Source organism: Aethalodelphis obliquidens, unplaced genomic scaffold (assembly GCF_003676395.1).
Source record: "Aethalodelphis obliquidens isolate GAN/ISIS:26980383/991018 unplaced genomic scaffold, ASM367639v1 scaffold28, whole genome shotgun sequence".
NCBI classification, from domain to species: Eukaryota; Metazoa; Chordata; class Mammalia; order Artiodactyla; family Delphinidae; genus Aethalodelphis; species Aethalodelphis obliquidens.
Window position 1 is genome coordinate 16508096 of NW_020837972.1, and position 13435 is coordinate 16521530.

Here is a 13435-nt window from a genome sequence, read left to right on the forward strand (position 1 = left end):
TGAAAAGTTCACAGCCTTTAAGCTCCTGGGGTCACTCCTGGCAGTGGGGCTGAGCAGAGAGATGCTAATGGATTTGGAGTCACCAGAGCCAACTCTTCTAGGAAGCCCAAAGCAATAGTTCTGCCTGGACCACCAGCATCTCCTTCTCATTTTGAAGATGGAAACACAGATGGCCTGAGATGGTACGGGTCCCAAGGTGACTTTCTCATCCCAAGGGTCCGCCACGCAAGTCCTAGAACATGGAAGGTGCTCGTAGCTACCACTGCCCATGTTAAATAATCAGTCTCAGGACTTGCTGGTCACACCACATGTAGTGATGTCCCTCCAATTAGATGTGGCCACCTTCCCAGCCCACCACCAACCTCCAGCTTAGAGGGCACCGTCTCTCTAAGGAATGTCTGGTGAGGAAGTGGCCCCTGGCTTTTTTCAGGAAAGGTTCTTCTCAATCAGAGGTCCCAGGTCTCAACAGCGGGAAGCAAAAAATACCAGACCCCTACCCAGCCCTTGTCAAAAGTAAAGGGTCCGTGGCGGACCCCTAAAAATCCACTCCCAGGACACGCTGTCACTTGGAGGGAGAAAACGAATGTTTGACAAGTACACATACACACACGCACGTGCACACACACACACGCACACACAGATGCACACAGACATGGTTCCCATTACTCTTCCTCCTCTTCAGATCACATCCCCCCAGGGAGAGCTGGCAGGGAGGCCAAAGAACTATCTGGATGGAGAATCCAGACCCGGAGCAGAATGCAGAGCCCCTGCATTCCAGGGAAGCAAGATGCCAACCTGCCCACACCAAGGACCCCCAGCCCTCACGTCCCAGCAGCGACCCCACAGGGCCGTGGTCTCAGCCCAGGCTCACTTCCAGCCCCCGCCCCCCACAAGGCTGAAAGCCACCCCCTCCCAGGTCCCGCCACCAGCCAGGCAGTCTTACTTCTTCACTTTCGGGTACTTCATCTCTGCAATGGCATTCGTGGCTTCCGTCTGCTTCTCCTTCAAGTGCTGGGGCCACATGTTATCCACCCAGTCCACCAGGTCTACCTGAAATCCAGCCAGGCCACCGTCAGCGCTTCCTGGCTCCGAGTGCCCTTAAGCCGGACCCCATCACCACACCTCAACCCTCCTCCCTCTTCCAAACGCCTCCTGCCCTCCCCCTGGGCCAGCGCAAGACGAGGAGGCGGAAGGTGGCCGGGGAGGGGACCGCAGCTGAGGTTGGGGGGGGGGGCGCCTACCACGGTGGGACGCTTGACCAAGTGCTCCAGCTTGGTGTGGCTGAACTCAAGGCTGATGACGTTGTACAGCTTGTCCCGCTGGGCCTCGGGCGTCTCATAGTACCGCACAAACTGGGACATGCTCATCTCCGTGCCTTTCTGGGTGTTCACGTCCATCACATCCACCAGCCGCCGGCTACCTGGGGGCAGAATCCACAGGCTGGTGGCTCCAGCCAGCTGGGGGTGCAGATCCTACTTGGGAGGCCCCGTAAAACTAAACCTGCCCCGCCCTAGCATCCCCCATATGCCTCACCCTACGCCCTGTCTGCTCAATTACCTGGTCCTATCAGTTTTCCTCACCAAGTCACTCTCCAATCTTAAAACGAATCCCTCCCCAGTCCATCTGCTTCCCTCCACCACAACTAACTTGCCCCAAAATGCTCAGTTACTGAGCTGCAGAGCTGGGATTTGAAGCCAATTCCATCTTATGCTAGAACCCAGGTTCTTAATTCTTAACCCCCGACCCCCACCTCTGCCCTCTGCAATACTGAATCTTGATCACAGGCTAAGGTTGAAAAATGATCCCCGCCTTCAGTGGCTGGCTCGTCGCCCCACAGATCCAGGGAAGCCTTGGAGAACCGCTTTGTTTTTGAGTCAGGAGTGCAAATCCACCAGGGGGCATCCCTGAACTTTGCTGGAAATTCTGGTCATGCTCTGGGCAGTGCCGGCTCCTTCCTTACCAGGGCTCCTGGAACAGGTGGGCTCTGCTCAGCTGTTCTGGAAAGCCCACCTGTCAGAGAACCTGCTATGTTAGAGTGGGGGAGGGGAAGAGAACAGGCCCCCAAGCTCCCTCCGCTTTCTGGCTGGCCTCCAGCCTTCCACCTCCCCTGCCTCTCCTCCTGTCTCTCCTCCCTCACCTTGCTCAGGGTCCCATCTGCAAAGCCCCCTGAGGAAGGGGATTTGCTGAGCAGGTAGGTGATGGGAATCACAGCCCTAGAGGCTGGTGCAAGTCGGCATTAAAGGCCTGGAGCTCAGCTGCCCCATCAGTACAATACAGTGGTTAGGCTAAGACTTTGTGGGTTTGAACCCCAGCTGGACCTCAGACCTCTTAGCATCTCTCAGTTTCCCCCCATCTGTAACATGGGACAAAAATGGCAGCCAACCTATGGGGTTGTCCTGTGACTTAAATGAGATAATGTACATGAAACATTCTTGAGAAGTGCCTGCAAGTAGGAAGTGTTACCTAACTGGCCAATTTCATTTATAATTACAGGTGGAGAAAGTGACATGGTGGGAAATCAGAGCCAGTTAAATCTCTGCCAGTCAGTCCAAAAGGACTGACCACTTACCATCTTAAAACATAATCAGGATGGCTAATGGGGGGGATGGGGGGCGGGTTATGAGGGGCGATGAAAATGTTCTAAAATTGACTGTGGCAATGACTGCACAAACTCTGTGAACAAATGAAAAACCATTGAATTGTACACTTTAAATGGGTGAATTGTATGGTATGTGGATTATAACTCAGTAAAGCTGTTATTAAACAAAAACACTAGGCACTAAATGACCAACAAAGTTGGTTTTTCTAAAAAAATATTTTTTCTTTCAAAAGTCTCCTATCCACTTAAAACATACCTAATAAAAAATATAAATTATTCAGCCATAAAAAGGAGAGTACAGATGGAGCCCGACTTACCATGGTTCAACCTAGGTTTTCTGACTTTAAGATGGTGCAAAAACGATACACATGCAATAGAACTGTACTTGGAATACCGAATTTCGATCTTTTCCTGGGCTAGTGATATGATCTTCTCTTGTGATGCTGGGCAGCTGCAAGGAGCCGCAGCTCCCAGTCAACCACAATCACAAACAACCGAAACACAGCCATTTTGTTTTTTAATTTTCAGTACAGTATTCAATACATTGCATGAGCTTTTCAACACTTTATTATAAAATAGGCTTTGTGTTAGATCATTTTGTCCAACTGTAGGCTAATGTAAGTGCACATTTAGGGTAGGCGAGGTGAGGCTATGAAGTTTGGTAGCTTAGGTGTATTACGTGCATTTTCAACTTACAATTTACAATGGGTTTATTGGGATGTAATCCCATCATAAGTCGAGGAAGATCTGTCGTAGCGATACATGCTACCACATGGATAAACCTCAAAAACATGATGCTAAGGGAAAGAAGCCAGACACAAATGGTCACATGTTGCATGATGTCATTCACATGAAATGTCCAGAATAGGCAAATCCACAGAGACAGAAAGTAAGTGAGTGGTTGCCAGGGGCTGGGAGTGAGGGAATGGGAGTGACTGCTAAGGGGTGTGAATCTCCTTTCGGGGTGTTGAAAATGTTTTAGAACCAGCAGACGGTATGGTTGCATAACACTGTGAATGTATTAAATGCCACTGAACTGTACATTTTAAAATGATTAATTTTGGGACTTCCTTGGTGGTCCAGTGGGTAAGACTCTGCGCTCCCAACGCAGGGGGCCCGGGTTTGATCAGGGAACTAGATGCTGCATGCCGCAACTAAGAGTCTGCATGCCGCAACTAAAAGATCCCACATGCCCACATCTAAAGATCCCGCAGGCCGCAACGAAGATCCCACATGCTGCAACTAAGACCTGGCGCAGCCAAAATAAATAAATATTTTTTTTAAAAAAAAAAAACGGGAAAATGATTAATTTTATGTTATGTAAATTTCACCTCAATAAATTTTTTTTTAACGCAATTCTTCTCCTGAACAGAAGAAGGATGTGGGTAGAAAAGGCCTGTTTTTTACTTTTTTGAGCACTAACAAGGTTTCCAGACCCCCTCTCCCCAACACAATCCCCAGGGCTCCCTGTGCACCCTCGCCCCACTCTGCTCCTAGCCAGGTACAGGTCCCCAGTTGACCCACCTCGGCCTGCCCCACCCTCAGCCAAAAAGGGAAGTCAGGACTTGGAGTGGTTAGAGCCGTGAGGAGCAGCTGGGGCTGAGCAGGACAGGAGGGCAGAGGCCTGGGGGTGGGAGAGGCCGAGGGGCTGTATCTGGAGCGCTTCTAAGAATAGCTTCCTCGGTGTGCAGGGAGCTCCATCCGGCTCCCCAGGTGTCCTGGAAGCCTCAGCTGGTGGGAGGAGTTGGAGTGGGAATAGAGGGAGGAGGAAGGGAAGTCGGTTCTTCTGGGTGCCTGGGCTCCATAAACCTCCAGGGAAACGCAAGTGCACCAGTAACCCGATTCAACCCCACTGGGTTCCAGCCCACAGGTGAGGATGAGAAATGCAGGAACATTAGCACACTTCCTAGGGAAGCAGAACAATACGGATTGAAGTGACCGTTGGCTTAGGAGTCTGACGAATCTGAGATAAAGGCCAGCTCTGAAGCAAACAGCAGTTGAGGAAAAGTTTCTCTCCATAAATATATTCCAGCCAATAAATGGCAAAGGAGGGACTTCCCTGGCGGTCCAGTGGTTAAGATTCCACGTTCCCAATACAGGGGCCCCAGGTTCGATCCCTAGTCAGGGAACTAGATCCTGCATGCGGCAACTAAGAGCCTGCATGCCGCAACCAAATATCCCGCGTGCCGCAATTAAGACCCAGAGTAGCCAAATAAATAAATAAATAAATATTTTTTTAAAAAAGGTTACTCTGTGCTTCCACTGCAGGAAGCACAAGTTTAATCAGATCCCTGACTGGGGAACTAAGATTCCTGCATGCAGCATGGCATGGCCCCCCCAAAAAAAATGGGGGTGGGCGGGGGGAGGAATGACAGAATTAATTAGACCATCACCACTTTGCAGCCCCTGATAAAATAATGGAAATAGACATCAATGACTGCTAACAACAGAGAGAGAGAGAGAGAGAGAGAGAGGGAGAGAGAGAACCTAACATGTGCCTCCTGATGGATCTATGAGGCAGTCAGAATAAAATGAATGAACTAATGAATGAATGAGTGAGAGAGACAGACTGTGAATCTGATCAAGCATCTATATCCAACTACCAATTTACAGAAACAACAGAGAATGGAAGAGCATGTTAAGCTACTCCAAGGCAAAATCCAGGCAATGAAAAATTCTACAGGTCAAACAATCCAATGGGAGATAGAGGGAGAGCCCAGAGATTATTAATAAGAGACTGAAAAGGCACCTCAACCAATCACAATGCAAGACCCTTATTTACACTCTGACTCATACAACTGTTAAAAAAAAAAAAAAGTAGGGGGATATCCCTGGAGGCAGAGTGGTTAAGAATCCGCCTGCCAACGCAGGGGACATAGGTTGGATCCCTGGTCCAGGAAGATCCCACATGCCGCGGAGCAACTAAGCCCGTGCGCCACAACTACTGAGCCTGCGCTCTAGAGCCCATGAGCCACAACTACTGAAGCCTGCGCGCCTAGAGCCCGTGCTCCGCAACAAGAGAAGCCACCGCAGTGAGAAGCCCGCGCACCGCAACCAAGAGTAGCCCACGCGCACCGCAACTGAAAAAGCCCGCGCGCAGCAACGAAGACACAATGCAGCCATAAATAAATAAAGACCACTTTAAAAACAAAGTAGGGACTTCCCTGGTGGTCCAGTGAGTAAGACTCCGCACTCCCAATGCAGGGGGCCCAGGCTGGATCCCTGGTCGGGGAACTAGACCGCGTGCATGCAACTAAGAAGTCCGCATGCCACAACTAAAAACCTGGTGCAGCCTAAATAAATAAATAAATATTTTTAAAAAAGAAAGTAACATTTATGCTATATATGAAACAACTGGAAATTTGAACAATGTATATGGATATTTACTCATTTTAAGGAATTTTTTAAATTCCTTAGTTTTTAAGGTTCCTAGTTTTTAAGACTAGGTGTGAGAGTGCACTCCATGGTCCTGAGCATCCGTCTCTTGCTTCAACAATGTTTGGAAGGAAAAGACCCAGGGATGCCCATTTCCCCAGCCTCCAACCACCCTCCAGCCATTTTTCCAGTGGTAACCTTCAGAACGAACCACTCAGGCATCAGGGGCCTCCAGGACCAGCCAACATCATTTTTTGCGCTTAGCTCCTTATTACCGATCAACTGTGAGCTCCCAGATGCGTCAGAAATATTCCACCGCAGTGGAGGCTGCCATCAACCGCCTGGTAAACATGCATCTGAGGGCCTCCTACACCTACCTCTCTCTGGGCTTCTATTTCAACGGTGACGATGTGCCAGGGGGTGACTCTGGAGGGCGTGGGCCACTTTTTCCATGAATTGGCAGAGGAAAAGCACGAGGGCACCAAGCACCTCTTGAAAACGCAAAAACAGCGTGCAGAAGCCACCCCAAGATGAGTGGGGTAAAACCCAGGACGCTACGGAAGCCACCATTCTCATGGAGAACCTGAACCAGGCCCTTCTGGATTTGTATGCCCTGGGTTCTGGCCATGCAGCCCCCCACCTCTGTGACTCCCCGGAGCCACTCCCTAAGTGAGGAGGTGAAACTCATCAAGAAGATGGGTGACCACCTGACTGACCTCCGCAGGCTGGCTGGTCCCCAGGCTGGGCTGGGCCAGGATCTCTTTGACACGCTCACCCTCAAGCAGGACTAGGAGACTTTGAAGCAGCCTTTGAAGAGACCCTCTGGTGTCAGGGCTTCTGCCTGAAGCCTCTCAATGCAGCCACTGGGCAGCTTTCTAACCACCTTGGAGCCCTCTCCCAAGCCTTGGGCCAAATGGGAACAATGAAGCTTTTTGAGGAAAAAAAAAAAAAAGGCTAGGTATGATAATGGTATTTTTTTTTTGTTTTTTTTTTTTGTGTTTTTGTGGTATGCGGGCCTCTCACTATTGTGGCCTCTCCCGTTGCGGAGCACAGGCTCCAGATGCATGTGGGATCTTCCCGGACCGGGGCACGAACCCATGTCCCCTGCATCGGCAGGCGGACTCTCAACCACTGCGCCACCAGGGAAGCCCAATGCTATTGGTTTTTAAAAACCCCTGCTCTTGTAAATCAACTATACTATATACATTTAGAACTATATACTGAAAACTTTTGGGATGAAATGGCATGATGTCTCAATATGCTTCAAATATTGCACAAAAAGAGGAAGTGGATGGGGGGACGGAAGGGGCAAGACCACAGATTCATGGGTATTGGGGCTGAATGATGGGTACACAGAAGTTCATTATACTTTGTCTATTCTTTTTTTTTTAGATTTTGTGATCTAATAGAATTTTTTTCTCTTAGTTATCTACTTTATACATATGAGTGTATACATGTCAATCCCAATCTCCCAATTCATCCCACCACCACCACTCCACCCCGTCTGTCTACTCTTGTTACTTTTCAAAATCCTCTCCAATCAGAAGTATTTTTATAAATTCCAGCTGTTACTAGCTCTATGGCTTCAGGGACTCACTTACCCTTTCTAGACTTGGACGGTCTTTAGTTGTAAAACGGGCCCTTCAATGTAAGAGAGGCTAACACCATGTCTGGCACATGGTAGGGTCTGCAACACATTTACCCACCAGCTACTAAGCAGGTATGGAAATATCCATGTGGCTCTGAATACAAAGTGAAGAGGGGGGCTTCCCTGGTGGCGCAGTGGTTGAGAGTCCGCCTGCCGATGCAAGGGACATGGGTTCGTGCCCCGGGCCGGGAAGATCCCACATGCTGTGGAGCGGCTGGGCCCGTGAGCCATGGCCGCTGGGCCTGCCCGTCCGGAGCCTGTGTTCCGCGGCGAGAGAGGCCACAGCAATGGGAGGCCCACGTACCACAAGAAAAACAAAACAAAAAACAAAGTGAAGAGGGTCCCAATCAGACAGAAAGTGAAAGGGAGCTCTTTCTCCCCCATGTGGACTTCTCAGAGAGACCAATTTCAGCTCTGAAGCCACAGCCCCAACCAGGCTCGTTATGCTCACTTGAAGAGCCAGGCTGGAGGCACAGGTGCCTGGCTTGTTTCTCCATCAGTGATGGCTCACAGGAGACCCCAGAATGAGCAGTGGGAGCCTCAAGGGCCCTGGGACAGCGCCAAGAGCCCTGGACTGAGCCCTAGTCCCAGCAACCCTGACTGCCCCTGCTCTAGGCCTCAGCTGCCTCACATGAAAAGGCAGGAAGAAGTCGGCCTTTATAATTTTTTTTTTCATTGCCGCAGATCTCTTCCTTCAAACAGAAGCTTTGATGAGAGCCAAATACATAAATAAAAACAAGCAGCTCAGGCTGAAGTGAGAAGGGGGTAGGAATTCAGAACTGGATTCCTGAGATTTCCCTTTGAAAACCACTGGGTTAGGTCATTTTTAGGTCCTCTTCCAGGGCCAACACACTGATTTTTAGCCTAGTTTCTCTTCTAGGTACTTTTTATTGGCGTATAGTTGCTTTACAATGTTGTGTAGTCTAGTTCTTAAACACTCAGATCATATCCCTTAAATATGAACTGGGCAGAGGAGAAGGAAGGAAGAGGGAAGAGATGGAGACGCTCGCCCAAGGGGTCACTGGGGACGCTTGAGGCCTGCCAGTCCCTTCCAGGCTGAGCTGGGAGATTAAGCACCGGGCCTCCATCTTCTCAGGTTCCAGTCCGGTCTGCCACTGGTGGCAAAGGGGAGCTGGGCATAAGCGCTGGGTCTCCGAGCGGGAGGCAAGTGGCCCAAAGGGACAGATGGGTGCTAAGAAGGGAATGTGGTACTCCAAGTCCTGGGGAGCAGCCACCCCTAGGGCAGGGGACAGGGACAAGGTGCCTTTTGGAGCCTGCAAGGGATCCACAGCGCTGAAACTCAGGCTCCTGAAGTCAAGGGGTTACAGGAGAAATTTTCCACGTCAGAGCGGTGCCTGGAGTTCCTAAGTAGGCCACCTGCTCAGCAGCAGCCCCTCCCCTCCTCATTGGTTCTCTGAGCTCACAGGCTACACACACATCCAACAAATTCCAGCTGCAGAAATTAATCCGTGGCCCCATGGCCCTTGCTTTGAAGGCTCCATCAGTCAGTTCCAAGAGCCACGGGCTCAGAGCCGGAAGGAGGCTGTGGAAAGTCACCTTGAAGGCCAACATAAAGCATGCACGGGCACTGACTCCAAACCCCCACTGAGCCCGCTCTTCAGAGACTGCACACAAGTGTCCCACGTCATAGTTCTGGAACGTTCTCTATCATCTTCAAGCTTCTGGACTGGTTTTTTTCTGCTCCTTGGGAATATCTCCTCAACCACCTCATAGAGCCAGAGTTTATTATCAAGAGCACTGGCCATGGTTCAAATACTGCTCCACTACTTCAGTGGAGTGAGGCCTTAGGTACATCCCTGAACCGCTCTGGGCCTGTTTCCTCACCTGCAAAGTGGGGATAATAGGACCCGCCCTAGTGGCTTCACACAATTATTGGAAGCACTTTGTAAACTTAAAAGTGGGGATCCTAGTGAAAACGCTGTCCCAAATTGAAGGTGCAAGGGTACAGGAAAGAGAGGACACAGGGCTGAGTCACTGCACAACTTGAGACAAATCGCTTCCCAGATCTAGGCCTCAGTTTCCTCTTTGTGAAATAAGAGGATGCTTGCAAAGGTCTGCAGGCTTTTCCTAAGCACTAATATCTTCTGACCCCCTCAACTTTTAAAATTATCCCCAAGACAAGGACTTCCCTGGTGGCACAGTGGTTAAGAATCCACCTGCCTAATGCAGGGGGCACGGGTTTGATCCCTGGTCTGGGAAGATCCCACATGCTGCGGAGCAACTAAGCCCATGCGCCGCAACTACTGAAGCCCATGTGCCTAGAGCCCGCACTCTGCAGCAAGAGAAGCCACCGCGACGAGAAGCCCTCAGCTGTAACGAAGAATAGCCCCTGCTCGCCGAAACTAGAGAAAAGCCCATGAGCAGCAACGAAGACTCAACGTGGCCAAAAGTAAATAAATAAATAAATTTATTTTTTTTTAATGGGGCTAGTGATAAATAGGGTTTTATGTGATTGGACAAAAAAATATAGGACAGATTCTCAGCTTATAACAAGATCTTAGTAAACAGTAGTTAACACTATTATTTACACTCTGAGGAGCTACCCCACAGGGGAGTGATTCCTCTTAGGCAAATAATGGACAGAAGCAAATACAGTTTCCCTAGGCCCCTAGCACAATCAAAATCAAGATTTTGATTACAGAGCACTAGATTTCTAGGAAAAGGGAAACAGAACAAATCAATGAGGCGGGTATTTCTCTTAGAGAGAATACATACCTGAGAACATAACTGAACCCCTCTGAAACCCTCCTCCCTTGGGATTCTCAGCTCTCCTGACCTCATGTACCTTCCCCTCCTAGCATTTCTATCTGTCCTGTCAGGCGGATGCCTCCCCCACATATCTGTCCAACCTTAACATCACTACTGAGCTCAAATTCAAAGTGTCTAGAACTGAACTCATCTTTAACCCCACCCAAGTCTACATTTCCTCTTGGATTCTGTTACAAGCTTCACTTCCCAACTGCTGACATTCAAACCTATGTTTGAATCTGATGTGCCATCTACTGTCTGGGCAACTTACAAGTAACTTCTCTCCAGGCCTCAGTTTTTCTCACCTGTGAAATGGGAAAGCAAGACTAGGCGAGTTCTAAAAACTCTTCCAAAGTTTAAATTTTTTTATTATTATTATTATTTTTTTTTTGGCAGCACCACACGGCTTGCGGGACTTAGTTCCCCAACCAGGGATCGAACCTGCACCCTCGGCAGTGAAAGCGCAGAGTCCTAACCACTGGACCTCCAGGGAATTCCCTAAAATTTTTTGAAGTCTATGATTTTAAACCAACTTTAAAAGGTCTAGGAAGGAGGGAGGGACAAATTAGGAGTATGGGATTAACAGATATAAGCTACTATACATAAAATAGTAAGCAAAAAGGATTTACTGTATAACAAAGGGAAACATATCCAATATCTTGCTTTTTGTGTTTTTTTATTATTTTTTTTTAATCTTCATTGGAGTGTAATTGCTTTACAATGCTGTATTAGTTTCTGCTGTACAACAAAGTGAATCAGCTATAAGTATACATATATCCCCATATTCCCTCCCTCTTGAGCCTCGCTCACACCCTCCCTATCCCACCCCTCTAGGTCATCACAAAGCATGGAGCTGATCTCCCTGTGATATGCAGCAGCTTCCCGCTAGCCATCCATTTTACATTTGGTAGTGTATATATCCAATATCTTGTAATAACCTATAATGGAAAATGTATATATATATATGAATCACTTTGCTATATACATGAAACTAATACAATATTGTTAAGTCAACTATACTTCAATTTTTAAAAAAAGATTAGGAACTTCCCTGGTGGCGCAGTGGTTAAGACTCTGAGCTCCCCATGCAGGGGTCCCTGGTTTGATCCCTGATCAGGGAACTAGATCCCACATTCATGCCACAACTAAGAGTTTGAATGCCACAACTATCGAGCCTGCCTGCTGCAACTAAGACCCAGAGCAACCTAAATAAATAAATACTAAAAATAAATATTAGTAATAATAATAAGGTCTGGGGGGGCAAGGATATATTGGGAGACTGGGATTGGCATATATATACTACTCTATATAAAATAGATAACTAATAAGGACCTACTGTATAGCACAGGGAAACTCTACTCAATACTCTGTAATGGCCTATATGAGAAAAAGAATCTAAAACAGAGTGGATATATGTATACATATAACTGATTCACTTTGCTGTACACCTGAAATTAACACAACCTTGTAAATCAACTATACTCCAATAAAAATTTTTTTTAAAAAGGGTCCAAAAAATAAAATAAAAATAAGGTCTGGGGACAAATCAGCTACCTTTGATTTCTAAGGAGTAATAATTTAGTCTTCTCCCTAAATACCACCAGTCAAGGGCAGAGCCCATGTCTGACGAGTCTTAGCACCTCCTGCAGGGCCAGACACAACACAGACACCTGGTAAATTTGTGAGTGAAGAATGAATGGACTGGTGGCGCAGTGGTTAAGAATCCGCCTGCCAATGCAGGGGACACATGTTCAAGCTCTGGTCCGGGAAGATCCCACATGCCACAGAGCAACTAAGCCCGTGTGTCACAACTACTGAAGCCCGCGTGCCTAGAGCCCGTGCTCCACAACAAGAGAAGCCACCGCAATGAGAAGCCCGCGCACCACAACGAAGAGTAGCCCCCGCTTGCCACAACTAGAGAGAGCCCCCGCACAGCAACAAAGACCCAGTGCCAAAAATAAATAAATAATTTATAAAAAAAAGGAATGGAGGAGGGTTAGGATTAGAGTAGGAAGTCATAAAGCAAAAGCATGAGCTTTGGAAGCACCCGGGGCTGGGTTTGGATCCTGTCTCCACCGCCCACTAGCTGTGTGAGCAGCTCCCTCTGAGCTTCAGATCCCCCATCTGGAAAACAGAACATAACACTTACTTTATGATTATTGGTGAGGACAAAATGAGGTCATATGGTAAACATACAGTAAAAGATAGGTGATTACTATTCTAATGGGATGAATAAATGAATACTGAATGAGGTGATTTGTCATGAAGATTTTTTAAGAAAAGGGGCCAAAGAAAGCATCAGTTGGCTTGGGTACCCTCATTAGACAGAAATACAGTAAAGAGATAATATGCAAGTCTCCCCATAGCCATGGGCCCTCCCAACCCTCAGTAACATAAGAACAGAGAATGAGTGGGGACACTGTACTTTATGGATACGTTTTCTCAGAGGGTTTAAAGCACCTTCAGAGACAGCAAGAATTATCTCTTCCCCAATCTCCCTATCCCCCCAACTCCCAACCCATAGATGTGAAAATATCCCAGTCTTTTTACATGAACTCTCCTAGTGATCCTGGGGGTGGGGGGCACAGATTACAGCATCAAACAGACCTACACAGATGCAGTCACCTGATTCACAACAAAGTCACCTGATGCAGTGCCATGGGGAGAGGGTGTTTCTTCAATAATGGTACTAATCAACTGGATATCCATATAGGAAAAAGAAAGGATCTTGACCCCTATCTCATACCAAGCACAAAAATCAATTCCAGATGAACTACATATGTACATGTGAGAGTTCAAACACCAAAGCTTTTCAAGAAAAACATATGAATATCTTTGTGATCTCAGAGTATGCAAAATTTTCTTAATTTTATGAGACACAAAACAAACTAATGGACCAGAAAGCGCTAAATGGTCTATGTTAAAATGAAGACTGTCTGTTAGTTCAAAGACATCTTTAAGAGTGTGAAAAGTAGGAGATGATTTTGGAATATGTACTAACATCCAGAATACAGAAAGAACCTTTATGTTATGGGCTGAATTGT

General features: G+C 47.7%; 1 protein-coding gene and 1 pseudogene across 9 annotated transcripts in view; one reads left to right on the forward strand and one right to left on the reverse strand.

Annotated features, from left to right (window-relative positions):
- The window catches only part of KDM2B (lysine demethylase 2B), a 123255-nt gene that overhangs the window by 94985 nt on the left and 14835 nt on the right, over window positions 1-13435 (reverse strand). For 8 of the 9 annotated variants that reach the window (XM_027124827.1, XM_027124828.1, XM_027124831.1 and 5 more), the window contains exons 5-6: window positions 1242-1420; window positions 944-1050 (exon numbers count right to left, since the gene is read on the reverse strand). In XM_027124827.1, coding sequence (XP_026980628.1) covers window positions 944-1050; window positions 1242-1420 — 286 coding nt within the window. Of the gene's footprint in view, window positions 1-943; window positions 1051-1241; window positions 1421-3295; window positions 3338-13435 lie in introns of those variants that run through there. The other variant, XM_027124837.1, reaches the window with a different exon arrangement.
- On the forward strand, window positions 3979-6824 carry LOC113630065 (ferritin light chain pseudogene; annotated as a pseudogene).